The sequence below is a fragment of the Typha latifolia genome, chromosome 15, assembly GCF_019914945.1.
Source record: "Typha latifolia isolate L0001 chromosome 15, TyphaL0001v2, whole genome shotgun sequence".
NCBI lineage: Eukaryota > Viridiplantae > Streptophyta > Magnoliopsida > Poales > Typhaceae > Typha > Typha latifolia.
The window spans coordinates 1,175,584-1,203,089 of NC_133100.1; the positions used below are offsets into that span (position 1 = coordinate 1,175,584).

The window sequence follows — 27,506 nt, forward strand, 5'->3', positions numbered from 1 at the left end:
TATATAATCTTCTTGATTTTTTTTTACTTAATGTAGTTTTGGAATCGGTACGAAAAATCAGTACTGAGTGTGAAAACTAGTCGTTAGATTAAGATTATAAATTTTAGAGGGGTATTAAAGTATTTGTCTTAGGAAAATAGTAAGAAGATTATTGTTTGATTGGTCTTTTAACTTGGAAGCTAACTTGGAAGCTAACTGTTAGGTTTATTTGTATTTATGTAATTGACAAATTGTATTTCAAAACATAATTTATATTCATGTAATGTGTCTATATTTTATGTATAAGCACATGCACAAGATATGAGATATTTGATAAAGAATATTAAAGTGAAAGATTAATTTTGAAGTCAAAGTATTCGAAATAATTTTAGAATCGTTATTTAAGTGATTAAACGGCGTCATGATAGTTGAAGAAGTATGAAATTTTACCTAAAGGCACAAGAACAAGCACTCAGCATTCAATTGAAGCGTTACACTAAAGCGGCAAAGCATCCTAAGTGGCGTGAAGCAATGAAATTTAAATTTGATGCATTATCAGGCCGACGGAACTATTGAATGATACAAGGCAAGACTTGTTGCCAAGGGATATCACCAACAAGAAGGAGTTGATTATTTTGACACATTTAGCCCGGTGATTAAACCAGCTACCATTCGCCTTGTGTTATCTATTGCTGTGACTTCTAATTGGTGCATTCAACAAATAGATGTTCAAAATGCTTTTCTACATGGTAGCCTATTTGAAGAAGTCCATGTGGTGCAACCTCCGAGATTTTCCCATCCTCAGTTTCCTAATCATATATGTCAACTGCAGAAGTCCCTATATGGTCTTAAACAAGCTCCAATGGCATGGTTCTCATGAGTGAGTGATCGACTTCTAGCACTTGGTTTTATTGCATCTAAAGCAAATAGCTCTTTATTTATTCTTCGAAGCAAGACAGTAGTTGTTTATTTCTTAATTTGTGTCGATGACATTATTATTACTGGTTCAGATTCTTCTATGGTTGCTTCCATCATTGATTCACTTCGTCAATATTTTGTTGTGAAAGATCTAGGAGATTTAAGCTTCTTCCTTGATCTTGAGGTTCTTCGAACTAGCAATGATCTATTTCTCTCCCAGCGTAAGTACATCATTGACCTATTACGCAAAAGTCAAATGGATCATACTAAGCCATGCTCTTCTCCTATGCCTTCTAATTGTTCTCTTTTAGCTCATGGAGGGGAACTCTTCGATAATCCATTTCTATATCACAGTATTGTAGGTGGCCTACAATATTTGTGATTTACAAGACCTGATATAGCATACTCCGCGAATATCGCTTGTCAATTCTTGCAACATCCATTACTTCCACATTGGCAAGCAATAAAAAGAAACCTTCGATATCTTAAATTCTCTATATCTTTTGGACTGTTTATATCTCGGCACTCTTTTTATTATTTACAAGCCTTTACAGATGCTGATTGGGCAGGTGATAAAGATGACAGAAAGTCCATTAGTGCCTACTGTATTTATCTGGGACATAACTTGATTTCTTGGAGTTGTAAAAAGCAACAAACTGTTTCTCGTAGTTCCACTAAAGCTGAATATAAAGCACTAGCAAATGCTTCAATGGCTACAATCTCTACTGTCTGAATTGGGCTCCACCTACATTGTGGTGTGATGACATTGGAGCAACATATTTATCATCCAATCCTGTATTCCATGCTCGAACAAAGCATATTGAGTTAGATTTCCACTTTGTGCTGGAAAAAGTTGCCAAACGCCAATTGATGGTGTACTTCATCTCAGGTAAGGATCAAATTGCAGATGCTTTAACTAAACCACTATCAGATTTTCGCTTTGCCTTGCTAAGGTCCAAACTCAACGTTCGATCCCTCCCGTTGAGTTTGTAGGGGCATAGTGGAGATTATCTACTGTCCACAAATCAAGGGAAGTTCAAGTCAAAGGACTTAACTGATCCTAAATAAGTCTTTAATAATTTGAATTGGAAACAAACTCTACCAGCCAAAGCTAATGCTCAACTAATTATAGTTCGATGGTTCAAACTCTATGCAACAACATCATAACTTATGCTTTGGTTGTTATATTGTACTCTATAAGTATTGATCAAATGTATAGCGAATGAGGCAATACAAATACATCACTTTTACTGCAGTTTTCTCTTTAGGCTGGAAGCCCAGATGATCGAAGATCAACAAATGGTTTTGGTAACTTTTTTTGCTCATGTTTAATATCTTGGAGCGCAAATAAACAACCAGCGGTGGCACGTTCAAGCACAGAAGCAGAGTATCGGCCTATGGCTACTAAAATTGCTCAACTATATTAGTTGGGCATGCTCTTTAATGAGTTACATATTCCTCTATTTTCTTCTTCTCTGGTGCGACAACATTGTACCTTGGTTTTGGAATCCAATCCTATATTTCATGCATGAACAAAACATATACTAATCCTTTCTTTTATAACGAGACTAAAGAATGATGTAATACAGGTAGTAGATCTGCAGTGAAAAGCAATAAGAAACGGCTAAAAGTGATACTAACTTGGATCAATAGTGAAGATGCAATTTAGAATGCGATTAACAATGCATCAAAGAGAGATTTTATTCTGTTCTGTCATCTCAAATCATACCTGAAACTGAAACTATAATTTATCAACTTCTGAGGTATTTGCTGGATTTCCCTGAATACTTTTGTTAAGTTAACTGCAACAATCTGAGAATGAATGAGAGGAAAAATAGTTTCTCTAATATTCAACAACAAACTGAGAGCAAGAAAGAAAAACAATCATACATATGAAACTTGTGGATTACCGTTTTATTAGAGAGAGGATTAAAAATCGTGACATCGTTGACAAGTTTATTTCATCCAAAGATCAAGTGGTAGATATTATTACTGAAGGCCTTGCTGTAACACGTTATCAATACTTGAGGAACAAGCTCATGGTGCATTCTTCCCCTATTCTCTTGCACAGGAATGTTAACGTAGAAGATAATCACAGTGGAGAACCCAACTCACCTTACGGCATCAAAGGAAAGTCATATGATATCAAAGGAAAGTTATCTTGACAAGGAAACAGTGATCAAATTATAACAGGCAGCACTACACAAAAGGCAAACTCCATATATTTATTGATATTCTATTGATCCTTGTGAATCCAAACATAGAAGACAGTTCCAGACTGCTTTCATTTATAATGTTATGATGCATCGGATTTTTGTTCTCTCTTCATGCTAATAAATGCGTGAAAAATACTCCTAAATTTCAATCTCTATCTGAAAAATGGGAAATGCACACTGAAAGGCAAGAGAATATGGTGATACCTCATATAGATCAAACAATGTCTATGTCCGGAATGTGAGCAATCGCCGGCCAATCAGGCCCATCGCCCTTGCGGTACCGCTCCTCAAACACAGGGTGGCATTTGCGTAGGAATAAACTTTGCAGATCAAGTGGCATTCCCTCCTTGCTAGGTAGTGACTGAAAGTTGGGGCAATACTCTATCAGCAATTTCTTGAGTGACTGCAGGTTATTCAACTCATGCAAGGCATGGAAACTCTGGCAACTTGTAATATGTAACTCTTGGAGGGAAGTGAGATATTGAAGCGTCCGCCCATCCATTTCAGATTCATTAGAGTATTTGATTACTAGTATTTTTACAGAGGCAAAGCCTTGTCTGCTAAGCAACACTTTGAGCAGTAAGGTGTTGTCGACCAAAAGAGTAGATACAGATGACAAGCCCACCTCTCCCAGCACCCATGTAACCTCATCTGGCCGTGAGCATGGCAGTGGAGCCAGCTTTGGACATCCGTATATTTCCATGTTATCAAGCAAAGGAAGGGCTTCAAGGCCTGCAAATGATATAAGCTCTGTACAGTGAGTAATAAGTATCTTTTGGAGACGTATCAACTGTTGCAACCCATGGGGAAAGGAAATCGTCGTTGTATTGCCGATCCCCATTATCTTCAGTGATTGAAGAGAGGGAAGGCCTCCGAGACACTGTGACAATATGTTGTCAACAACAGAACAAAACTCAAGCGTGAGCTTTTCTAGTGAAGAAGGCAGGAGACACACGTCCTCCTTCCCGACTGATGTCACAAAAAGGTTAGAGAACCTAATGTGCAGGCTTTTGAGTGAAATGAGTTCGCTAATGCCGTCCAGTAGCAAAGGTTTTAGCTCATAAGGGTGGTCAATGATCAACTCTTCCAAGTGCCTTAAATTATCATGATGTAGTAGAAACCATTCACCAGTAGACTCCATGTTAGTGCACCCTTTGATGGTCAAGGTTCTAAAAGATGATGACGAAGAGGGGCCGGAAGCGGACGACGAGGAATTCAATGTACGTGATGCCGTCAAAAATTTGGGGAGGACAGTCAGCCCGGCTTTCATAATTTTCAGTTCTTGGAGCGTAAGTGGGAGAGGAGGAATTGCTTCTAGCTTTTCGCAATATTTGATAATAAGGCATTGGAGGCGGGGAAACAAGGGGACGTCCTCATCTATAGACCACACTTCCCAATTTGCCAAGCCTACAAATGTCAACCGCTCCAATACTGGAAAGCCCTTTTCTCCATGAAACTCACGATTGACTTCTTTTACTGCAGACATATGTCTCAGAACAAGAACTTTCAGGTACGGAAGCTGTCCAAGAGGTGGGAGATCCTGCAACGCATAACAATCAAATAGCGTAAGGCATACTAGGTTGGTGAGTGAGTAATGGTCAAAAAACAACCAACTAGGAGATCGGCTGCCTCTATAGCCAGAAATCACAAGCTCTTTGAGATTTGGATGAGGACGGAGGCCTTCTAGTATTCCATTCTCCACCTCTTCAGGTTTTATATTCCTTTCACTATATCCCCATGATAAATGTAACTGATTAAGATTCTCTTTGTCACACAACATAGCTTCTTTGGCTTCTTCTTCACTATCCAAACAATGAAGATTCTGAATCCTAAGGTATCCATGAAGCTCACTTAAGTATCTCAATTGTACAATCTGAAATTTAGGATCTTTTTGCACAAGAAAGTTTCTTAATTCCTGAAGACAAGTCATTGCCCCTATCCCTGCTACCTTTGATACTATTTTATTCGAACAAATTAAGTGTCGCAAATTAATCAGCTTGTTCATGCCTTCAGGCACACGATCCAAATTCATCTCACCGAGATCTAATGTTTGTAGATGGTAAAGCTTAGTTAACTCGTCAGACAAGTCTTCGATTTTATCATTGCCACAGAGATCCATGTAGTACAGATGTATAAGACTACTTACATTCTCAGGGCATTTTTCTATGTTGCAATATCTCAAAGCAAGTAGGCGAACTTTTTTCAGCTTTCTAATCACATCTTGGAGATCAGCACCATCAACGACATCATTAAAGATATCTCCCAACAAAATCAAGGTGCGGAGATTATTCAACACTGATGTGTTTTCCTTTAGTTTGACTAAATGTCCTGTTACTAGAAGTAAATGACGAGTGGTGGTCGGGATTGTCCTGGAGTCATCACCTTCCATTCTAAAGCAGTCGACCTTGGAAACAGATTCCGCCAAATCATGTAATAAATCATGTATACTGTAATAGTTCTTGTATCTCTTGAAAGCTGAGTTGAATCTCAGCTCATAAAAGTCGTCAGTTCTATCATGCTCCCTTATCGTAGTACCCTCATATATGCCAGTACAGCGATCATAATGGAAGAATGACTTGGATACCAGTTCATTAAAGTAGTCATCTCCGACATCTTCAATTCTCTTCGTGGTCCTGCTATCATGATGAATCATACCGTGTGCCATCCACATTCTTATCACATCTTCACGTTCGAACCTCCAGTCCTTCGGATATATGCTTAAGTAAGCAAAACACTGCTGTAAACGGGAAGGTAAGTGTAGATAACTCAGTTTGAGAGCTGCCATTATGCCATCTTCACCCTTCTCTAATTCCCATATCTCACTCTTGGAAATGCTCTCCCAGTGATCAACATCTAAGTTATCTTTCAGCAGTCCACCCACGGTCTTTGCAGCCAAAGGCGACCCCTTTAGCTTTGAAGCTATTTCCTTCCCTATGGCTACTAATCTTGGATGCTCCTCTGGATTGGCACCACCAAATGATTGCTCCTTGAAGAAGGACCAATACTCATCCTCTGGTAATCCCTGCAGTTCAAGTGGGTCCATTGTTCCCATCAGTCTTGCAACCTTTAGTAGTCTGCTGGTCAACAAGATTTTGCTTCCATCTTTCCCATAGCACAGTGGAGCTTTAAGTGTATCCCATGCTTGCCTCTCTGTCTCGTTCCATACATCATCGAGGATGAGGAGAAATTTCTGTGAGCTAAGCTTCTCCTTGAGAATTTCTTGTAATCTGTTGAAACTTGTAGCACCGCTATGACCACATGCTTGATCAAAGATCTCTCTTGTAAGCTTGACGACATCAAAGCTCTCAGAGACGCAGACCCACATCTTGAGGGAGAAGTGGCTCTGCACCCTCTCATCGTTGTACACGACCTGGGCCAGAGTAGTCTTCCCTACGCCGCCCATGCCGAGTAATGGAAGGACCGGAACAGCTACGCCGGCACCGTACGTCTCGGTTCTCAGCAGAATGTCGATGATCTCTTCCTTCTCCTTCACACGACCGGCAAAAGTATGTTGGAACGTCGGCAAAGAGCCAGTGAGACGCTGCCCGATGACGCCTGCGTGCTTCTTAGATTGTCCATCTAAACACAACAAGGTAAGGAAATTCCCAACCTTGGAAGCCATCCTCTCCGACCTCTCCAAAAGAGTGTTCAGCTCATTGACGTCCTCATCAGGCAAAAGCAAAATATTATAAGAGGCGGCGGCAAAAGAACTCACCTCCTCGTTCGCGTTGGCCTTCTTTTCCAGTAGTCGGTATTCGAAGGTGTCGAGAACGTCGTCCGCCTCGTATGCGACGTCCTTAAGCTCCACCAACCATTCGACCAACTTCTTGTTCTTGATCTCCTTCCCGGCCGCTGCTTCGACGACGCTCTCGATCTCTAAAAGTAGTTCCTTCAGCCTTTGCAGTTTTCCTTCGACATCGGAGTGCAGCCGATACCGCCCTCCCAAGAAGGAGGTGAGCCGGCTCACCAACTCACCCACAGCAGCAGATCCAAACATCGCTCCTACGGACGTTGCAAAGAAAGCCATCCCAATCTCCTTCTCCGGAAGCAACAAAGAAGACAGAGTGAGAGAAGGAGAGATCAGAGGAGGGACAAGAGATGGCAGCAGACACTAGTAGTTTTTTTTTTTTTTTTTTTTGGATCTGCTGCTTCTTCTTCACCGCTGTACGATTGCAGCTCGTACTTGCTCTCCAAGAACGAGCTGGTTTTATCCATCAACACTTGCAATTGTGGACAGAGCCATCGCTCTCAAAATCCTCCTCGCGAACACCAAGTGATCAACCAGAGAGAGAAACTGAAACAACTTCTAAAATGTGAGATCAGGAGAGAAGGAGAGAAATGAGTAAAAGAGAGAGATGAGAAGAAGAAAGACATGGGTGATGGACAGCTAACAAGTCAACAACCCAATAGATCTCCTTCCTTCTTTTGTTATGTTCTTATCAAACTATTGACTAAAAATAGTAAGAAGAGTAGTGATTGATTGGCCACGAAAGAAACCATAAAGAGAAATTTCTAAAACACTGTACTTAATTTCTAGTTGTATTAGACCATTAACATCTTAAGTGGAGCAACATCTAAATCTAAGAAGCACTTAGGAGGACTCTGCATCACAGAAGTCAGCGGTTTGCAGCGTTTGTGTGCGTAAATTTATTTATATAAAAATTAAAATAAATTGTTAAGCATGTTGTGACTCCTGATTAGATTTTTTTTGTAACGTATTTCTTAGTGGTATTGCCGTATTGGTCTATATAAGCATTACCTCTTATGTCTAGCTTACGATTAACCTATACATTCTATCAATAAAAGAAAGTCTTAGAAGCACTTGTTAGTGTTTTATATATACTAAATTTATAAAACATGAGCCAACTAGAAAAATTACTATTATTTTTTAAAGTTTAGGAAGGCAATTGAATCCGGTCAAGTTGAGTTACATTTAAGCCAGTATAGACATGACTCGTTTATTAAGTTAACTATCGATTTATAAAATTATCTAAATAATAAATAAATTTATTTATATTATAAAAATATTATAAGATAATAAATGAGTATGGATCGCATCTCTTCCAGTTCTAATAAATTTCAAAGCCACATTCAAGTCATCATCCATACTTAAGGATCAAGGGTAAATTAGTATGTCATTCTCCCCCAACATAATGTGATTTCATCTGACCTATGAGAAAAAAATAAAATATCCCCATATTTACTTTATTGTCATTTTGTGATTAGAGGTTTAAAGGAGCCGAACTTAAGTGAGCTGGGCCTAGCTTAGCTCGCTTGAGAGTAAATATTTCTTAGCTTGAGCTTGAGACGAGTTGTGAAAGGCTGGGTCGAGTTGGCTTGAGAGTAGCATGAGTTGGGCTCCTATGTGGTTCGGTATCCCAGTATGCAACCTCAAAGTCGACAACCACCTCCTACTATTGAGCAAGTTTGGAGGACGGGAGAAGCATTGACTCTAGCTCTAAGTTGAATTGTGTTGAAGCTACAACTTTTCTTGGCTTCCATGGATTTGTCATCAGCAAAAAAGAAGAAGGAGAAGGAAGGAGGAGAAGGGGAAGGAGGCGAAGCTAAAGGTGTTTGGCAGTGCATGCTATCCTTATCATCACCTTTTCTAGCTCACCAAATTGCTCCTCGACAACAACCTCGTAGGGGAGATCTCATTGGAGATTGAGAACTGCATGTCGTTGATCCTGTTCCTTGCTGAGGGTAATCGGATCGCGAGGGCGACTTTGCCTTGGGCTTATTCTCAATGAGGACCTTCTTGGCCACCATCTTCTTCTCCTTCTCCTCGGTATCGAAAAGAACATTTTTCGAGCCAACTTTGGCTCTATTTGAGTCAGTTAATTTTTCAAGGCAAAACGCTAAGCTCAACTAGTCTCATCTAGAGTTCCATCTAAACTCGATCCATGCTCACTAACAAGCAATTGAGCTTTTTTTATCAGCCCTAAGTATTGCGTTGACATCATGACATCCTTCTATCAGAATTGATGCCAAATTTTTTTTTAAAAAAAAGAATTATAGTAGAAGTCATGTATCATGAAATGACTGTGATAGCATTTTCAAACAGTCATAATTTTGAACACCCTACCCTAAATCACTTACGACATTTTTCCGACAAACAAGTGCATCTGCATCATGATCTACTGATAAAAGAGAAAATCTTGAAACCCGGCCTAAAGAATGATGGAGAATAGTATTCTGACGCTGAACTATCATTACAACTGAAATTTGAGAAGATCCATTTCTCTTTATCAGGCAAGCAGTACTGCTGCAGATGGAGAGGTAAGCGTAGGAAACTCAGTTTAAAAATCCTGATCCAACTCCGATTCCCACATCTTACTCTCGTAAATTCTCTCCCAATGATCACAATCAAACTTATCTTGTAACAGGGCACCCACAGTCCTCGCTGCCAAAGGCGATCCTTCCAGCTCGGAAACAATCTTCTTCCCTATGGCTGCTAACCTCGGATGCTCTTCAAGCTTCGCACCACCAAATGCGCACTCTTCGAACAAGGACAAGTACTCTTCCTCTGGTAAACCCTCTACTTTAACCGGATTCATCGTTCCCATCGACTTTGCAACCTTCTCTAGCCTAGTAGTCAGCAAGATCTTGCTACCTTCTTTCCCACTGTTCAATGGAGCCTTGAGCCTATCCCAGGCTTCTTTTCCAGTTTCGTTCTGTACGTCATCGATGACGAGCAGGAAGATCTCTTTGCTTAACTTCTCCTTCAGAATTGCTTGTAATTTGTTGAAACTTTTGAAGCCGCCGTAGCCGGTGTGGCTGTCCGTCTGATCTAAGATCTCGTTTGTGAGTTTGAAAGCATCAAAGCTCTCGGAGACGCAGACCCACATAGTGAGGGAGAAGTGGCTCTTCACCCTCTCGTCGTTGTAGACCAACTGCGCAACGGCAGTCTTCCCGATGCCTCCGGCACCGATAATCGGAAGGACGGGTACATTTCGAACACCATGCGGCTCTTTCCTTAGCAAGAATGTAATGATACCTTCCTTCTCATTCTCACGACCAACAAGAGAATGCAGGTTCGTCGGCAAACCGGCGGTTGGACATCGGCCGGTGCTGCGGGGCTTGTTCGACTCCGCGTCGAAGCTCAACAATGCAATTAAGGATCCAAATTTGGAGGTAATTCCTTCTAACTTCTCGACAAGGACGCTCAGTTGCTTGACGTCCTCAGCACACGGAAGCAATACCTTTGCAGCAACGCCAATGGCAGTACGGAAAAGCTTGAAGGCGCTGAAAGAAGGCGAGGCGTTCGCCCGTTCGACGCATCGAGGTTCGATGGCCTGAATCAAGTCGCCCGCCTGTCTCACGACGTCGTTGATCTCCTTCAACCGCTTCAACAAGTTCTTGTTCTTGATCTCCTTCCCCGCCGTTGCCTCGCCGACGATCTTGATCTCTACGAGTAGTTCTTTTAGCCTTTGCAGTTTGCCTTCGACGTCGTCTTGAAGCTTGTACCGCCCTTCGAGGAAGGCAGCGACTCTGCTCACCAACTCCTCCACAACAGCAGATTGAAGCATTTCGAACTTCATTGCGAAGGTAATTAGCCGGGTGGATTACAAAAGAGAGAAGAGGAATTAGAATTAGCAGAATTGGGATCGAGAGGAGAAGCCCCAAGAAATAGATGCCGATCGGTAAGGGCGAAGACTTTTCTAGTCGTCGACGACCATGTAGTCAACTCATTATTTTGGGCTCAGAATCACTGCTTTTTTTTTTGAAGTAAAACTTCGTTATGAAGGCAGAGCAAAAATCCAAAAACAACACACGGCCGTTGCGACAATACTGAGATCCTAATCAATCATCACATAAAATGAATGGCCCTAAGCTTTAAGAAAGTCTTCACTGGCTGAGTCAACGAAAATTCGGACTCAGCCAAAATTAGCCAATCAATTAATGGGTTAGTTGGTTTCACAATTAGTATGACATAAGGAGGTACCTTAGAAGTTTCTAATTAGTTTTTCACAGTATTCAATCACGTTGGTCATTTGCCAAGGGGAATAATCATGTTTGCATAGCTAAACTAGCAATTTCGAATCCGATTCTATCTCTAGGTGAGTGAGTGATGTCCAAATTACTAGAAATCTTCGATGCCTCTTTTAGTGCCATAGCTTCTGTTTGGAGTGCGTTTAACACATTAGTTGGTTTAACCTCAGCATTTAAAACCGAGCCATTAGAGTCACGAATACCTAACCAATACCACTATTTTTTTTTTGTTGATGCCTCAAAGGAGCCATCAATGTTCAGACGGATCCAACTATTATGGGTTGATGGTCTCCGCGAGACCATCTTGGTGGTACTCGGAGCTAGACTTGATCAAACGTCCTAGCTCGACTATGCTCGGCCCGGTTTGGACCGAGCTAAGTCCGGCCTGAGCTCGAACTACCCATGGGTGGCACGGGCTAGCCTTTTGCCCGCCCAACTCGGCCCAGAAGCTCACCCGTTTAACCTGCAACTAGACCCGCCCGTTCTGCTACAGTATTTACCCGTTATGCTATAGTAAAAACTAACTAAAATGTTGGTACTAAATCGTTTTACATTTTTTTAAGCACACATTTAAATTTTTTTAATTTATTATTATTTTTTAATGGAGGAATATAAATAGTTTTTTTAGAAATAAGTTAATAGTAAAAAAATTTCTAAAAATAGCTAAAATGTGAATTGGGCCAAATGATTGGTGTGTCAAGCCGACCCCGCCCGACCTGCTAGCCCGATCTCTCATGGGCCGACGGGCGGTAACGGGCTAGACTATTTTAGCTCGGCCCGTCCGATGATCATGTCTACTCGGAGTTAGCTCAAAATCACTGTTTGGTCTTAACATGTTTACTTTCAATTTGAGTTCAATTTTGAGCAGCTAAGTTTAGCTTGAGCTAAGAAAAAATTCGTTAGTTAGGGATTTAATTCATTCCAAATAGTTATTTACAAGTCTAATATATAGATAAAAATGGGAGGTAATTTGAATAAACTCTTTGAAAAATTATTATACTAAATGAAATATATTATATCAAAATAAAAAAATATACAAAATAAAATAAATAATTTTTACTCGAGCAGTCTAGAGCAACACAAAAGATCCAACTTTCTATAGCTCCATCATACCTAATATGGATCTAAATAAGCCATAAAGTACATCTATACAAGAGGTGATCCGGCTAGCCACTGCAGTAGATTAGGTGGTGGTTTCTACTGCTCGGTAACAGTAGAGAGATGTATATTAGAGGACTATCTTTTTTGTAATAGTAGAAACTAAATTCCCTATTTGATTATCTATGTCATTTAAATTTAAATGTTATCGATCTTTATATATCTAATTAATTGCTTAAGAGTTATATTATTCATAGTATTATTATTGTACTATTATTATTGTACTTAGGGAGAAAAGAATTTGTTAAAAAATAGAGAGAATATTGAAGCTTCCTTGAACTAAAACATTGGCCAACAAATTCTTAAACAATTACTATATTGGGTCTTCTCTAAATTTTGGGAGCTATTTGCATAAAAAAAATCTTTAAAGTTTTATAAGAGAAATTAATTTCTTAAAAATTAATTATATTTCTTTGGATGAACACTTTATATAATAAAGTGCACAAAGAAAAGCTCAAATTTATTCTTTATAAACTTAAAGGGGTTTTAGTGTAAACACCCCAAATTTTGGGGAATAGAATACAATTTATTCTTCAAATTAAAGTGTTGGGAAATTTTTAAAAAAATATCTTATAACTTTTTTTCTTTCAAAAATATTCTATGTTAATTTTCCACCTAACAAAAAATAATAAAAAAAAATAAAACATCTAAAACATTGAGTCAAGGATATAAAGGTTATCTTGTATTTATGATTAAGTAACCATTTCTATATGATATAGTGTGAATTATTTTTGATGTCTAAATAATTCTTCTTATTATTTTCCACATACATATTCTATACTTTTTTATATCCACATAAATCTCCTGAAATAAATAAAATAAAAAAATCTACATGAACCCATAATTGAGGGGTATATTTCGGGACACTAAATGTAATTAACTCAGTAAAAAGGAAATTGTGAAGGGTGTTATTTAAATCCAATAAAATATGCAAATATCAAATGAAAATTTGAAAATTAGAATTAATATTCCATCAATTATTATATCTTTATCCCCCTCCCCCCCTCTCTTCCGTCTATAAAACCCTAGAAACTGAATCGAGCGAGCAGAAGGATAAAAGAAACCCTTCTCTTCGAATCTTCTCCTCTGATTCTAAGGTACGATTCCTCGTTCATCTTTGCCTGCCTTTGTTGCTGATTTGATCCATTCATCTTTGACTTCTTGTATCTACGTTCATCAAATTCCTTTTTGCTATATAATTTTAATCGATCTCCGCGAAAAGCACCAATCGTGGTGTGAAAGATTAGTTTTTGAAGAACAAGTTTTATAATTCTCTGTGCCAAGAAAAGAAAAAGGTAATCTTCTTAAAGATTAGGGCCCTTGATCTGCATTGAATCCACTGCAATTTGAGTTGTTCAAGTTTAGAGTCAGAATTTTTTCTAGTAAAGGGAAGGTTTATATTATGTTCTTTGGCATTTCAAGAGTTTACTTTGTATCTTGTTGTATATAATATATGCCTCTGATGTGATTACTTAGATCTTTTTTATTTTTTTTGCCTTGTGTCCATGGAAGTATATTTATGTGTGGTGTTATTTAGTCAATATTTCTTTTGTGTCCCCTTAATTGATGTGAGTGATTCATAGAATGAGTTTGCGTACATCGTCATCGATTAGATGTAAGACGAGATATGTGATGGAAGGTGGCCTTGGAGAAATGTCGTCGAATGTGGACCTTAATGATCCTGTGGTGGAGGCCGGAATGCACAAAGGAACTTCTGTTCCTGAAAACTTGCACTTGTTGGCTGATGTTAGTGCACGACAGTACTCACAGTTTCTGACTGATGATGGCATGCGAGGATCACCTATTGATGTTGATTCCATTGAGGATGATGTCGTGATCTTATCTTCATCAGCTCGGCTATCCCAGGTTTGTGTTCCATCACTCCATGATTTTGCATTTGGAATTTTGGATGACAACTTTAGTATTTTTGGATTGTTCTTTTTAACCCATGGGATGAAAAGTGGTTCAATTCTTTATTAAACTTGTGCTTATGTTAAGAAGATTGAATGTAACAGAAACATATGTGAAATCCTTGTAATTCAACCTTTTATTTTCCTTGTAGTGGGCAATGATGGAGTCGGGTCAGTAATTTAGTATGCAGTTATACTATTTTTGCAAATAGGTTGTTGTAACTTAAGTTTTTATTTTTCTTTTTCTTGTGCTCTCTGATATGTTTTTCTTTTAATGGGCTAGACAAGTAATGGGGCACCTAGGAGGAAGTGCCCTGCAACAGTGCTTCTCGATGATGATCTGGAGGAGGTTCATCCAAGGCAAACAGGTCATTATGCATCTGTTAATTATCATATACTTTCTTCAAGTTCATATGTACAATTATATTTTTTGTGTACGAGAACAAAATTAGGTATATATTGTTGGTTGGATAAATCTATGTAGGTGCATAATAGTCAACGACATTTCAGATTAAAGAGTTAGATTTGGATCTTTAGGTGTCTTTAAATTGAGTCTGGCCTAGTTAGGGTTATCCCTGACAAACCTATTTGATCTTCTTCATTTTCCTTGATCTCTTTTTTTCCCCCTGGTTGGGTGGTTCCATACTAGAACCTATTATCTTCACCTCTTTCTCAATTGAGCAAAATGTCGGAGGTATTCCTTTTCTTTCTATTTTACACGAATATTATCTATTGTTTTTCCTCTATTCATTCTTTTTGACACTACCTATCATAAATTGAGGTTCTACCTCTGCCCCCTTGTTCCAAGATGCTGAAAATGGTCACTATTGAAACCTTAGGAGTTAGAGTATCCTTTGCCTGCAAATAACCCTATTTTATTCCAAAGGCTGATCCACTGGGGCTTTTAAAATTAAAACAAAATATCTTTTGTTTCTTTAGATTGTTTAACTATATATATCTTTCTTCTGAATCCACATAGCGCTTTCCTTTTTCCCTTTTTAGTGAATTTTCTTTCACATCAATTGGTAGCAGTATTGTAGCAGCTTGAGTGCATTTCTCTTGAGGTTTAAGATGATTTTGTATTACATCTTACGGAACCATAACTTACTATTTCAGGGAAATGTGCTTTCTTTTTCTTAGGATACAGAAGGCCATATTTAGTATTAGATATGTCATTTTTGTTAGAAAACATTTTGCTTCCTTTATTTACACTTCCGTTCTACAAATATCGTGGCTGACTTTTTAATCTATTCTCAAAGGTGGTGATGTAGACAAAACAATGAGGACTTTATCTTGTAGCAACCATAACAAGCGTTTGAGGATTCCACGAAGCAATGTGGCTACCAATAACGAATTTAATGAATATTATCGCAACAGCAAGGTTCTTTTTCTCTGCTTTATTGTTTCTGCACTTATTTTCGTATAAGTCTGTATAAGAATTTTCTTCCATCTCCTCATATAGTTAGCAGTGCCTATCCTTCTTAAGTTGATTATTCCTTAGTCCCAAGGAAATCTTTTGGAGATCTCTCCATTAAAACTGGCATATTCTGTTTATTATTATTAGACGTACTTGTATTGGTTGTGTCTGGTCCACAAATCAGACCCATCTTGCACATAATTTTCAGCTAGGCATAAATTGATCTATACTTCTTTATGTTATTTGACTCTGTTCAGTTTGATTTGCTATAGGCCCAAATGGACTAGATCATCTGATTACTCAATGTGTGAAAGTTCCTATTCCCTTTGACTGAGTTGTTTCTCATTCAGTCAATTTAGCCTTCTATACTAGTCTTTTATGTGAACTAAGTTGGTCTAGACCCAAGATATTTTGAAGTCGGGTAAGAAATACAGAATCAAATTGAGAAGTGTTATTCTTCCAATTTCTTTTTCAATTTAGGAGTTGACTTCTGATAATGTATTTACAAGAATGTGCTAGTTGAGTATTCAATCCTAATAAAGCCATATTGCCTTGAAGTAACTTGTCAAATAGTCTGGACTCCTTTTGTCACAATTTAAAAACAGTGTAGCTTGAATATCACTAATTCTTAGTTTCCTATCGAAGAAGTATATTATTGGCTAAAGTTCAAACTTTTAAGTTGGGAGAGTTAGTGCCACTGATGTTCATAAGAAGTGATTTTCACTACAATTTCATTTGTGTGGAAAGACTAGTTGCAATGCCTTGAACAAGTGATTCTTATAGAATCTAAAATGAAAGGCCTATGTTTATGCAAACAATCACTAGGATATCTAGCTTAGAGGCATGTAGAAATGTGCTCACACAGGATACTGGAAAGAAAAAGATGAGGAAGGCTACTCACCTTCACCCTTCACCATTTGCCGTTGACCTTGCCGTCGCCACTCACTACCAAGTTCATCGCCCCCGAGCTCGAGGTGCCGCTTGCACCAATGTCGAGTGCGCTAGCTCGAGGAAGAAAGGGTCGTGGATTGGTTCAGGTTGAAAAAAATTTTAACTTGCGAATACTTAAATGCGCACAGTTTAAGTTTTTATTCAACCCAAGCCGACCCACCTGACCCTTTCTTCCTCCTCGGGCTAAGGCACTTGACTAGGGTGCGAGCGGCACCTCGAGCTCGGGGGCGACAAAGTCAGCGGTGAGCAGCAACAATGAGGTCAATGGTGAGAGGGCGAAGCCCTTAGAAGAGGTGTCGTGCGACCCTTGTATGTGTAGGTCGTCCACACGACCATTGTTAGTGCCAATCATACGCTGTGGCATGTTGCACATAATGTGGCAAGCTAAAATGGGCACACCCTATGCCACTAGCACTAGAATTCAAGGATTGTTTGAGTATTAGAATTCAAGTATAGCAAGTCATTAATGTTTCCTTGAAACCAAAATAGTTTACAATATTTCATGCAATGTAGAATGAATTTTGGAGAAAGAATTTTGATTTAATTAGAGGAACAAATAAAAAAATCGTGGCATAGTTATTTATACACCATTTTCCTCTTGCTTAATACATATTTTTGAAATACCTAGAATTCACCATGCACCAACAATGTGAGGTAGCCTCCACAAGAGACCCAAATAGAGGGGATAATAGCTAACAACTTGCCAACCATTACTAGATATAACTAAAAATAACATAAGCAACAGTAGGACACATAGGCCATCGATTAGTACAACAATGCAACAAAGTCGACAAATGCAAAAGTACATGCTGAACTAGAAGCTACATCGAGGGCATACTACTCTACAAACTATTACAATAAGCCAGTAAAATAGTCTAATGCCTCAATAGCTAAGCTGGTCACCTCATGCTCTTCCCATTGCATCGGTTAGTCCATATCAGATATTGACCTAGAACTGGAAGTGAGCCTAAAGTATAGCAAGTGGCAATTATATCAAGCATGATTAGGCTATAAGAAAACAAGCAAACACATAGCATAAACAATATATATGTCTATATTTAACACGATAAAGTGCATAATACATTAGATCAACAAGTACGACAGATGGCTATATATATATATAGCCAGCATGGTCTGGCTTCTGCACAATTTGACTTACTCGATATCCACATGCCTACCTATCATTTGAGAATAGGCCTACCAATTGTTACCCATATTTATCTAAAATGAGCACTCCTAAAATGGATGGTTGACCTCAACTGTAGTATCGTCTACCCATGCCCAACAAATAGCTGAACTAATTTATGTAGCCATAGACTAAAGAGCTTAGTTATCTAGAATAAGCATCCCTAAAAGGAAGGGTAGATCTTAGCTGTAGTATCGTTTGCCCATGCCCAACAAATAGTTGAACTAATTTTCTATAGCCATACACTAAGGAGCTTAGTCATGGGCCTGTGACCACAAATACTAACCACATCGTGCATCAATGCTAGAGTTCGCACCATTGAGCTACTGGCCCTACAAAGCATCCTCATCCTATGCCAGCTGGGTACCGTTAGACCTACATTGTCCTACCTCTCACACATTCAATTTTATTACCAAAAGGGTTTGACCTTCTCCTAAAGTAGTATAATTGCCCATGTAAGCTTGGCGATTGGTGTACCTGATTGTTTCATATCTACAGGCTGAGACTTCAAACATGGGTCCTACTATATTATACTATAGTACAATTTTCTCCTCTTACTTTGGTTGGGTGGTATCATGTTTTGTTGAGACATAGAAGTCCTACTCTCAAATGGTTGTGCACATGGTGTTAGTGTCATCCTAATTTGTGTACATGTTACCAACAGGGAAATCAACAAGTATAATGTAGACTAATATAGACATCATCATGAAATAAATATATATCACCACTAAATATGCTACCATACATACACAAGCATCGTGGCAATTGGAAGAAGTATTAGGTGTTATATTGCCACTATATGCCGGCATCTAGTGAAATATACCATGTCTTGTCATTTGTATAACCTATCACCTCATATAAACATCAAGTATTAGTAAGGGGAGATAGTCCATTTGCCTACTATCGCTGAGTTCTTGGCAACGATTAGGGTTCCTTGTAGGTCACAATCAGCTTTAGGAGTCATGTCAGTTGATGGAAGACCTATGAAAAATGTTATATTAGAGCCACATTAAAGGAATAACTAAGGTAAATAAATTAGCCCAAAAAGACTAGTCCCAATGTATTGAAAGGCGGCCGCATTTAATAGGCGATCACCCCACTGCCTAGGTTCTAGATGAAAGGTGGGTGCCAAGATGGTCTAGCATTTTTAATATATGTTATATGTTAATATAGGATATTTAAATATTTTTAATGGTAATTTACAACTCTAACATACATATAGATATATATATTATCAAAGTTTATATATAAATATGTATATATTTTTATCCATATATATATATATATATATGTGTGGAGCATGACAACTTATCTCACGGTTTATCCTCTCTATATTGGGATTGAGAACCCACAATATTTTGAAAATAGAAGTGGTGGATTCCGAAAGCAGATAGAGCGAGAAAAAGAAAAATGAGTTCCCTAGGCAGAAAAAGACTCCTATCTACATTAGGAATCCATAATACTTTGAGAAGAGAAGTTGTGAGTTCCCAAAGCAGAGAAAGAGAAAAAGATAAATAGGTTCCTAAGGCAGAAAGAGAGAAAAAGAAGAAGAAGAAGCAGAAGAAAAAAGAGGAGGAATGGCGGCCTACCTGCCATTAGTAGGCCGCCTAGGTGCATGGTGGGGCAGCTGGCTAGCGGCCCCGCCACTATCTTGATGAGCATTGATCACCTTTAAAAACAGTGACTGGCCAAAACTCTTTTCATAGGCTCAGCCTAATAGATCGATCCAAGTTTGCCTCCCATTGCTAGCCCAACCCGAACCTTGCTTGAGCCAAGCTTGATCCAACCTTTGGGATTTTCGATCAAGCCTACACAACCCCTAGTGCTAGGGCTTAGCTAGGCCTTGTTTAGTTTGAGCCTAAGTCACCTAACCCACAAAGGAGAGAAACCCAACACAGAGAGGCTTTCCACGACCCTTAGTCAGTCGTTAGGTGGAGGTGAGCCACGACCCAGATTTCTGATGAGGTAGGCCAAAGTCTTGCCAAAGGAGGCAATAGGGAAAGGTGGTGGTTTAGGCTATGGGTTGAGATAGGTGAGGTTGCACTGCGGTGATGGAGGTCCCATAGTGGCAGGGACAAGCCACGTGTAACAGGATGGCCCAAACAAAATCTCTCGCTAGGAGGAAGCTTTGGGTAATGGAAAGCCCCCCTGACCGCCAACCAATTAATTTTTTGGAGAAGTTGTAGAGGAGGAGAGGAACCGGTATTGTACAGACCAGACCAAGCCCAAATTAAAGGAGGGAAGAGCTAGAGGGCTTATCGGGGATCTCATCGGCAGTGTCAGCACAAAGTTCTGACCCGCGACAGTGGCACAAACAGGAGAGAGGGTAAGGGAGGTTTCAGTGAAAATGGGAGATGAGAATTTAGTAGGGAAAAGGTCGAAAGAAGAGAAGACATGTGGCACGCCACTCTGGTACTGTGGTGCAGAGAGGGTGAGGGAGTCTATGCGGCCCCGCCCTTTCTTTGTCTTGCCTAATATAATGCTATTAATCTTTTACACGTTGATGTGTTGGTGATCGACAATCTGTTTTCTATAGTGAGGTGTAACGGAATGTTGGCATATAAGGAGTCATTGTGCTTTACATGATTATGAGCTAATGTATGTGCTCATTTTCCTGGAGCAAATAGAGGGTCAACAACTCTTGAGATAAATAGCTAACCAACATACTTCGTTTTTAGTACGAGTTTCGTAATAGCCGTTTTGTCTTAAGGCAATCTGAGTGTATCACCATTTTAGATATGTCCTATGCTACAATGCATCTATATCTTCTCTTTTTCTTTGTCTTTTTCTTTTTCTTTTGTTTTTCTTTGTCTTTTTCTTTTTCTTTTCTTTTTCTTTGTGTTTGTATTTTTTATCCTTCTGGCTTTTGGTCATGCTGTTTGTTATTTAGGTGTGTACTGAAGTTTGTAGGCTTGAGTTCAATAAGTAGATCTTCCATATGGAGTATCTGTTATTAAACATACTTGTAACAGTGTTCAGCTTCTACAGCGACAAATTCATGCTCTGTTATTTTCATTATCCTTGGAATCTCTTTTTATTTTTTGAATTCTTTGAATTCTTTTTCTCACTTTATGGTTGGTTTAATATGTGCTGCAGAAAAATAAATCAAAGAATCCACAACCAGAGCCTGTAAAGGTGTCTCCACAGGAACCGGCATTCAGCTGCCCTGTTTGCTTGAACCAGCTGGACGAACCATGCTCGACTATTTGCGGCCATATTTTCTGTCAGAGTTGTATTAAGGCTTCAATCAAAGCACAAAAGAAATGCCCTACCTGTCGGAGGAAACTTAACAAGAACAATTTCCATAGAGTATATCTTCCTACAATAAATCAACAGAGTAACTCAGATTGATTACTCCTTTTCCTCTTCAGTTCATTGCTGCAGTTGGGTCCAGAAGCATCAGTTTTGTGTGATGAAACCATGTTTTAGTTCTACATCTTTTGTACAACAGCTATCTAAATAAGAGATGTCTCGAAATTTTATATGGGCACTCTATATAATGAAGATGTATTTGATTCATTTGATCATCTTATGTATTGCAGGTAAGTGAAGTGAAGAGAAATTTCTGTTACTCTATAATTTGTATGAATAGATGTTCTGCATTCTCGTATATCTTACATAGAACGGTTGAGTGCTGAAAGCAAGATGTACACAATCTTATCACCTTCTGGAGTATAAGAGACTGTTTCTATAGCTTGAATCTGCATCCCAGTTGACCTGCAATATAAGAACTTATTAGAGCTGCCTTGATGACTTCCCCGCCATAAACTACCATTATTTTATTTAGGGTCTTAAATTATTATTATGGTTAGTTTTTAACCAAATATTTATAGGATATTCCTCACGGTTGATAAAAAATTAGCAAATGTAGGTAAATAAATAAAAGTGCCATTCTTTCTGATAGTTTAGAGTGTCAAATTTATCATTGATTTTTATTTTCTTGCAAAAATTTAAAAAAATTCTTAAAATATTCTTTTGTATCAGATAAAATTAGATAAATCCGGAAATTATTTAGTAATTTATTGATAAAAATTTTGTTTTATTGTGATTAATTAAATTTAACTAACAAAATAAATTTTTGAAAGAGCTCAATAATTTTGAGAGCACTTATAACTTTAAAAATAATGACAATTATAATATTTTGTTTTCAATAGTAATTATGTAAGAAATTTATTATACAAAATAATGATAGCAAGTTATTATGAATCTATGCTTGTGCCATGTCATCCGAATCCTCTCGCCATAACGCCACCATCCATTTACCTACAAACCTCGTATTTATATTTTATCATTCGATTTCTCCATATTATTTTAATTATCTCAAAAAATTATCCTAACGTTGGTTACTTAACTAATAGTTATTATATAAATAAGGTAAATTAACCATTGATCATATAACAACAACACTGTCAAAATAATCAAGCCGGCTCAAGCTCGGCTTGATAATGCTCAAGCTCGGCTCGAAAATAGGCTGAGTCGAGCTTGATCATTAAAGCTTGGCTCGAATTTAATTTTGAGCCAAGCTTGATCTCGAGCCGGCTCAATAAGGCTCGAATATATATATATATGAGTAATATCAATCTAATATGAACTATCAGATCAAAACCCTTTCACCCCTTACGAATTTCAGCTATTATTTTCTGACACAATTATCTTTATTGTTTGCTTATAGTTTTGTAACCAATTTATCTTTATTGCTTGTAATTTATATTTTAGTAATATTTATATCTTTGTAGTTGAATTAGGTTTTATTTCAAGTTTGATTCAAGTATAAATTAATTCAAGCTTACTCATGCTCGAAAATGGTTTAAAATTGATAAGGCTTAAAATTACTAAATGAGCAGCTCATTTAAGCTCGTTTAAGCTCGAAATTGGCTCGGATTGAAATTATTTCAATTTAAGCTTGATCACAAAGACAGGCTCAAAATTAATTTCAATCCAAGCTTGATTAGAGCCAAGCTTGATCAAGCTCGGCTCGTTTACACCCTTATATAACAGCGGCAATAACCATATATAAGATAGACAAATTTGCACTGTTTTCTAATTTATCTATCAAATTGACAACACTCAAACTTAAATATCAAAAAAAATTATTTTACTATAATAATAAATAAAACACTAAATTTTTATTTAGAAAAATAATTAACAGTTAAGTGACATCTTTTGGTATTTAAGTTTAGGTGCTGTCTATTTTGATAAATAAATTTTAAAATAAAACTAGTTTAGTCCTAAACTTAATTATAAATAACTATATGGTAGGGTTTGAATGATAATAAAATCAAAGTATAGGGCGTAGAGTATAAATTTCTAAGGAATCAAATATCTATATTGCAAAGAAAGCAAGACCGTTAAACAAAATCTAGTATAAATAACTAATAAATAAATAGCAGCGTTTCCTCTCACCGGAGAACTCCGGAGCAAGGAACGGAGTGAGATGCTTCGCCCCTCCACCCTCGTCTCCTCCGCCAATCGCCTCCATCTCCTCTCCTACCCCTCTTCCTCCTCTCTCCCTCGTCACCAAAGAAACCCTAATTTCGCCCCTAAATCTTCTATCGAATCCCTCTCTCTCCGATATCTTCCCCTCCCTTCTCGCGCCTTTGCGTCGCACCGCGTGCTCTCTTGTCGATCTGCGAAGCGGCTGGAGGAGTCCGAGGTTGTGGTTGCGGACCTGGTGGAGGTCGAGGAGGTGGAGGAGGAGAGAGTGAAAGATGAAGGGGATCGGATTAGCGTGGGGGTTGGAGAGCCGAGCTTTCCGGTGCGTGTTGAGAGTTGGAAGATGAGTTTGGGAGATCAGGCGTTCTTCCTCTTGGCCTTCATTGCTGTCACGGTGCGTATTTCTTTGTAATTTGGCTTCTCTTTTGTTTTGGGTTTTGGATTTGTGTGGATTTAGGAGTTGTGAACGTCTAAAATGAGTTGACTTCTTACCAAAATGTAATCTTTTGTTCGATCTCGTTTGTTTATTGAGTGGGGAGATGTCGATTTTATTAGATGGGATGGGGATGAAATGGAGATGGCTTTCTTATTTCTTCTTTTGAGGATTGTTAATAAATTTGCAACAGGGTGAAGATTTGGTGCTTCTTACTATCTTGGTGTGGGTAATTTAGCGGTTGGTTTAGCCGTAATACATTGGCAGAAGGTGTTAATTTTGGACATTTTAAGTTTTATTCCTTGTTCTTTTTATGAAACAGTTATTATTCAATTTCTTCAAGTGTTATGTGGTCGAAAAGGAACCAAAAGGATGAATCCCAACCTTAAATATGTCTTTAGAGTTTAGTCATCAGGTTTGGAGTTGCTTCTGTAGGCATCTTATATTTCTAAATTTCTTTATACAATAGTTTTTTTAATGCACTTTCTGAACACCAATTTGTTATGCACATCTATTTATAGTTGATTTGATCTATGAATGCAAATATCGTCCTCAGATAATCTTATGTTGCCATATATGTGTGCTTGGGTTAGTATGGGTTGTTGTTTATAGACCTTGATAATTAAATCTTACAGTTAAAGTGGCCTTAAGAATGAGATTGTGCTTCATTTGGATCTTTAGCTGTCTGTGCCTTGGAGATGAAAACAAATCTCTAAATACAAGCTGTCTATCATTAAACTTTGTCTAGACTGCTATTCTGAAGGAATTCATGAAAGTTTTTTCCAGAGGTGACTGATCCTAAAGTCTAGACAGGATAACAGATAACTTTATCCTCTAATTGGCCTTATAATTCTCATGGAAGGTTCCTTTAGTGGTAAGTGTAGAGCATTAACACCAACTTATTGTGTAGGACTTTACACTACGCGAACCTTATAGTCACTTCTTCTAGGGCAATATGAGCTATCGCATTAAATTTCTTCCGTTCATCGTGGCAGTTCATTTGATATATCTGATAGCTAGCTACTTAATTTAGGCAGATAATAGAATTGTTGGATAACATGCAAACTCGTTGTATATCTATATTTACAACAACTTAGTACTTCATTAGAAACATATGGGAATTAATTTTTGCTACATTAACTAACTGTTGCTTGCTTAGACTAAGAAATTACATAATTAATTTTTTATTTTTCTATGGAAATTTGTTATCACTTATTAGTTCTATAATTTGATTATATGGAGTCTGGACTTCACATTTTAATAAAGCTGATTGCGAAGGAGATGAATTAGAACATATAGCATCATTTTAAGATTTCAGCATACTTAGGTTGTTGTTATGGGTTCTAACCAAGTCAAGGATATAATTTTATTTATTTCCAAATTCGACCTTGTATGCCTCAAGAATTACGCTGACCTATGAAATTTTTTTTTTCAATTAGAATTTTTCAGGAAAATAATAATGGTAACACTATGTTTATTTCTATATATTGCAGACCTCTGTAGCATTTACCAGCCTGGTGGTTGCAGTTATTCCTACACTGTTTGTAAGTTCTTCTTATCATTTAATTTGTACAGTTCATTATTTTCATACATTATGGTTCAGTGGAAGGTTATGGCTTTCGTGAAGTAATTTGATAACTATATTAATAATAGTTTAGTAACTGTATTAGTATGCGGTAAACCAATCCAAACAGCTGGGCCAAAAAAAAAGTTTGCTAGATGGGCCAGAAATGTCAGCTTAACTCTTTCCTTAGGACACAAGTTTGCTTGTCTGCTGCCTGTAAAATTCATGCTGAGCTAATCTCTACTAAGCATGTTCAATTTCTTGACATCCTGTAACTTGAGCTCGATCAACTTATCTTCTTGGGGGACCAGAGACCTCATAAATCTTGCATCTTTTAATCTTCCAATGCTTCTTGAATATCTGGAATAAATTTCTCAATTTATGTTTTCTTTTCATTTTGAACTTTGAGCTTTTGCTCTTATAATTTTTTAATAGTATTTCTTGTTTCAGAATACAAAGGTTACAAAATCTTTTCGTATCACAAGCTAGTTTCTCTTCATTGTGTATGTTATCCTGCCTATTTTCAGCTTTTTAAGCTTTTCATGACACATTTGAGTTGAAACCGAAAAGGGCTGCATACTCAATCTCTGTTAGAGTTTATCTTCTCATTGTTCCTGTTCAGCAGTCAGTTCAATGTGCAAGTCCGTTGCTCTTTTCACCTTTTTTTTCCTGTTACATGCCTCCACGCAGCATAATGATATTAAACCCTTGTTTCTTCTTTAGGCCATGAAAAGAGCGGCAACATCTTTTGCAAAGCTAGCTGATACTGCTCGTGAAGAACTACCAAGTACTATGGCAGCAATAAGACTCTCTGGCATGGAGATCAGTGATCTCACTTTGGAATTGAGTGATTTGAGGTAAAAGAAACTAAGGCCTCGTCTGGTTCATGCATGAAGTTTTTTAAAGATAACTTTATGCACATTCTTTAAATGTAAATTATATGCATCTATAATTTTATTCACATTTTGTTTAGTTGTAAAATGTAATAATAATCTTAAATAAGATTTTAATTGTAATTAAAATCTTACTTATAAAGCGTGTCACCTGTGATAAAATTTTATACATAACTTACCACATAATTTACTTTATGCAACGTTTGATTAAAATATATTTTAAAAAAATCTAATTCATAAATAAATATCTTGCACAAAACAAACACCACCTAAACTTTTTTGGTCATTAAAGGAGAGAGATTGCAGACACTGCATGCTGGTCACACCAAAGTGGCTGGCTTTCCCTTTAAAGTAGCTAGTTCACACACTCCTTGTATTGCCATTACTTTTCAGCCAGGAGATAGCAGATGGTGTCAGCAAATCAGCTCAAGCAGTTCAAGCTGCAGAGGCTGGAATCAGACAGATGGGAACTATGGCTCGGCAGCAGACTATCTGTATGTTATCAACTCTCTCATTTTATTTGTATATTCCACCTTATTTATTTGTTTAAATTGATCTTGCCAATGTGTTTACTTACAGCAATGATACAGGAAAGAGCAAGCTTACCAAATATCTCAATACAACCTGTGGTTGCGGGCGCAGCAAGAAGAACTTCTCGTGTGGTTGGCCAGGCCAAAAAGGCTTTCATCAATCTTCTCTCTCCACGAGAACATAACGGTGAGGAAGAACAGAAACCTGATAAGGTGGAGTCATGACGAAAATGCTCATGGTTTAGGTAATCTCCCTCAAAACAAATAGATATCTTGCTCTTCTTTCCAGCTTTTTGAGGTTCAAGTTGTACTTCTTTCTCTACATTTATGCGGATTGTTTCAATCTTTGTAAAGAAAGGCGGGTAAGAATATTACTTCAGCTTACGTAGCATGATTGCAGAGTAACAATTACAAATGAATAGATTACTTCCAGTGCAGAATCCTTCTAACATCCCTGTGTTAATTCATCTAGCATAGCCTGAAAAATAACGCAGGCCAACTTCTACAATGCTAGTCAAATTTCAGTATCACTAACCCAGACATTTTAGAAATTTCAGAATATCGCTCTTGAACTTGAAGAGGTTAGTTAATATTTTATTGGTGCAAACTAATCTGCAAATGGAGATATTATTTTTAGCTTTTGAGAAGAGAAAACTTTGATAGTGTCCAGTAATATTAAGGCTTAGTTCATTTATGAGGCGTTCACTTACATAAGAGAGCTTATGATGTTCAATTGTAAATCGTATATTTTATAATAGATGGATGAAGAGAGAAGAGAGGAGAGAATGATTGAATTGATACATTTTCAAGGATAAAATAGTAATCGATAAATATAGCAACATTGGATGGAAGGGAGGATAGAGAAGTAGGTATCAGTAAACTAATATTGAGATAAACTGTTGTTTAATTACTATACTAGTATAATT

At 37.7% G+C, this 27,506-nt stretch overlaps 4 protein-coding genes across 6 annotated transcripts; 2 read left to right on the forward strand and 2 right to left on the reverse strand.

Annotated features, from left to right (window-relative positions):
• Window positions 1-3,327: 3,327 nt before the first annotated feature.
• On the reverse strand, window positions 3,328-7,110 carry LOC140802137 (putative disease resistance protein RGA3). Its single transcript, XM_073157573.1, has one exon. The coding sequence runs from the start codon at window positions 7,108-7,110 to the stop codon at window positions 3,328-3,330; it is 3,783 nt and encodes a 1,260-aa protein (XP_073013674.1).
• A 2,032-nt stretch (window positions 7,111-9,142) lies between these two features.
• Window positions 9,143-10,820, reverse strand: LOC140801651 (disease resistance protein RGA2-like). Its single transcript, XM_073156869.1, has one exon. It carries the CDS (start codon window positions 10,652-10,654, stop codon window positions 9,413-9,415), a length of 1,242 nt encoding a protein of 413 aa, XP_073012970.1. The 5' UTR covers window positions 10,655-10,820; the 3' UTR covers window positions 9,143-9,412.
• A 2,382-nt stretch (window positions 10,821-13,202) lies between these two features.
• On the forward strand, window positions 13,203-21,254 carry LOC140802029 (uncharacterized). Of its 3 annotated transcripts, none has more exons than XM_073157437.1 (5): window positions 13,203-13,360; window positions 13,877-14,129; window positions 14,457-14,541; window positions 15,433-15,554; window positions 20,824-21,254. In XM_073157437.1, exons 2-5 carry the CDS (start codon window positions 13,896-13,898, stop codon window positions 21,076-21,078), a joined length of 696 nt encoding a protein of 231 aa, XP_073013538.1. In that variant the 5' UTR covers window positions 13,203-13,360; window positions 13,877-13,895; the 3' UTR covers window positions 21,079-21,254. The 3 variants fall into 3 exon arrangements, with proteins under 3 accessions (XP_073013538.1, XP_073013539.1, XP_073013537.1); XM_073157438.1 differs by having other exon boundaries at window positions 13,215-13,360; window positions 13,847-14,129; XM_073157436.1 differs by lacking the exon at window positions 13,203-13,360 and having other exon boundaries at window positions 13,740-14,129.
• A 1,816-nt stretch (window positions 21,255-23,070) lies between these two features.
• On the forward strand, window positions 23,071-27,029 carry LOC140802450 (uncharacterized). Its single transcript, XM_073157991.1, has 5 exons — window positions 23,071-23,554; window positions 25,087-25,137; window positions 25,881-26,014; window positions 26,444-26,544; window positions 26,630-27,029. The coding sequence occupies exons 1-5, from the start codon at window positions 23,162-23,164 to the stop codon at window positions 26,803-26,805; spliced, it is 855 nt and encodes a 284-aa protein (XP_073014092.1). The 5' UTR covers window positions 23,071-23,161; the 3' UTR covers window positions 26,806-27,029.
• The last annotated feature ends 477 nt before the right edge of the window (window positions 27,030-27,506 follow it).

Coding starts and splice junctions, on each gene's coding strand:
- LOC140802137 (XM_073157573.1), bottom strand. CDS start 7,110: ATGTTTGGATCTGCTGCTGTGGGTGAGTTGGTGAGCCGGCTCACCTCC.
- LOC140801651 (XM_073156869.1), bottom strand. CDS start 10,654: ATGAAGTTCGAAATGCTTCAATCTGCTGTTGTGGAGGAGTTGGTGAGC.
- LOC140802029 (XM_073157438.1), top strand. CDS start 13,848: ATGAGTTTGCGTACATCGTCATCGATTAGATGTAAGACGAGATATGTG. Junction 14,130..14,456: donor CATCAGCTCGGCTATCCCAG/GTTTGTGTTCCA, acceptor TTAATGGGCTAG/ACAAGTAATGGGGCACCTAG. Junction 14,542..15,432: donor GGTTCATCCAAGGCAAACAG/GTCATTATGCAT, acceptor CTATTCTCAAAG/GTGGTGATGTAGACAAAACA.
- LOC140802450 (XM_073157991.1), top strand. CDS start 23,162: ATGCTTCGCCCCTCCACCCTCGTCTCCTCCGCCAATCGCCTCCATCTC. Junction 26,015..26,443: donor TTGGAATTGAGTGATTTGAG/GTAAAAGAAACT, acceptor ATTACTTTTCAG/CCAGGAGATAGCAGATGGTG. Junction 26,545..26,629: donor GGCTCGGCAGCAGACTATCT/GTATGTTATCAA, acceptor GTTTACTTACAG/CAATGATACAGGAAAGAGCA.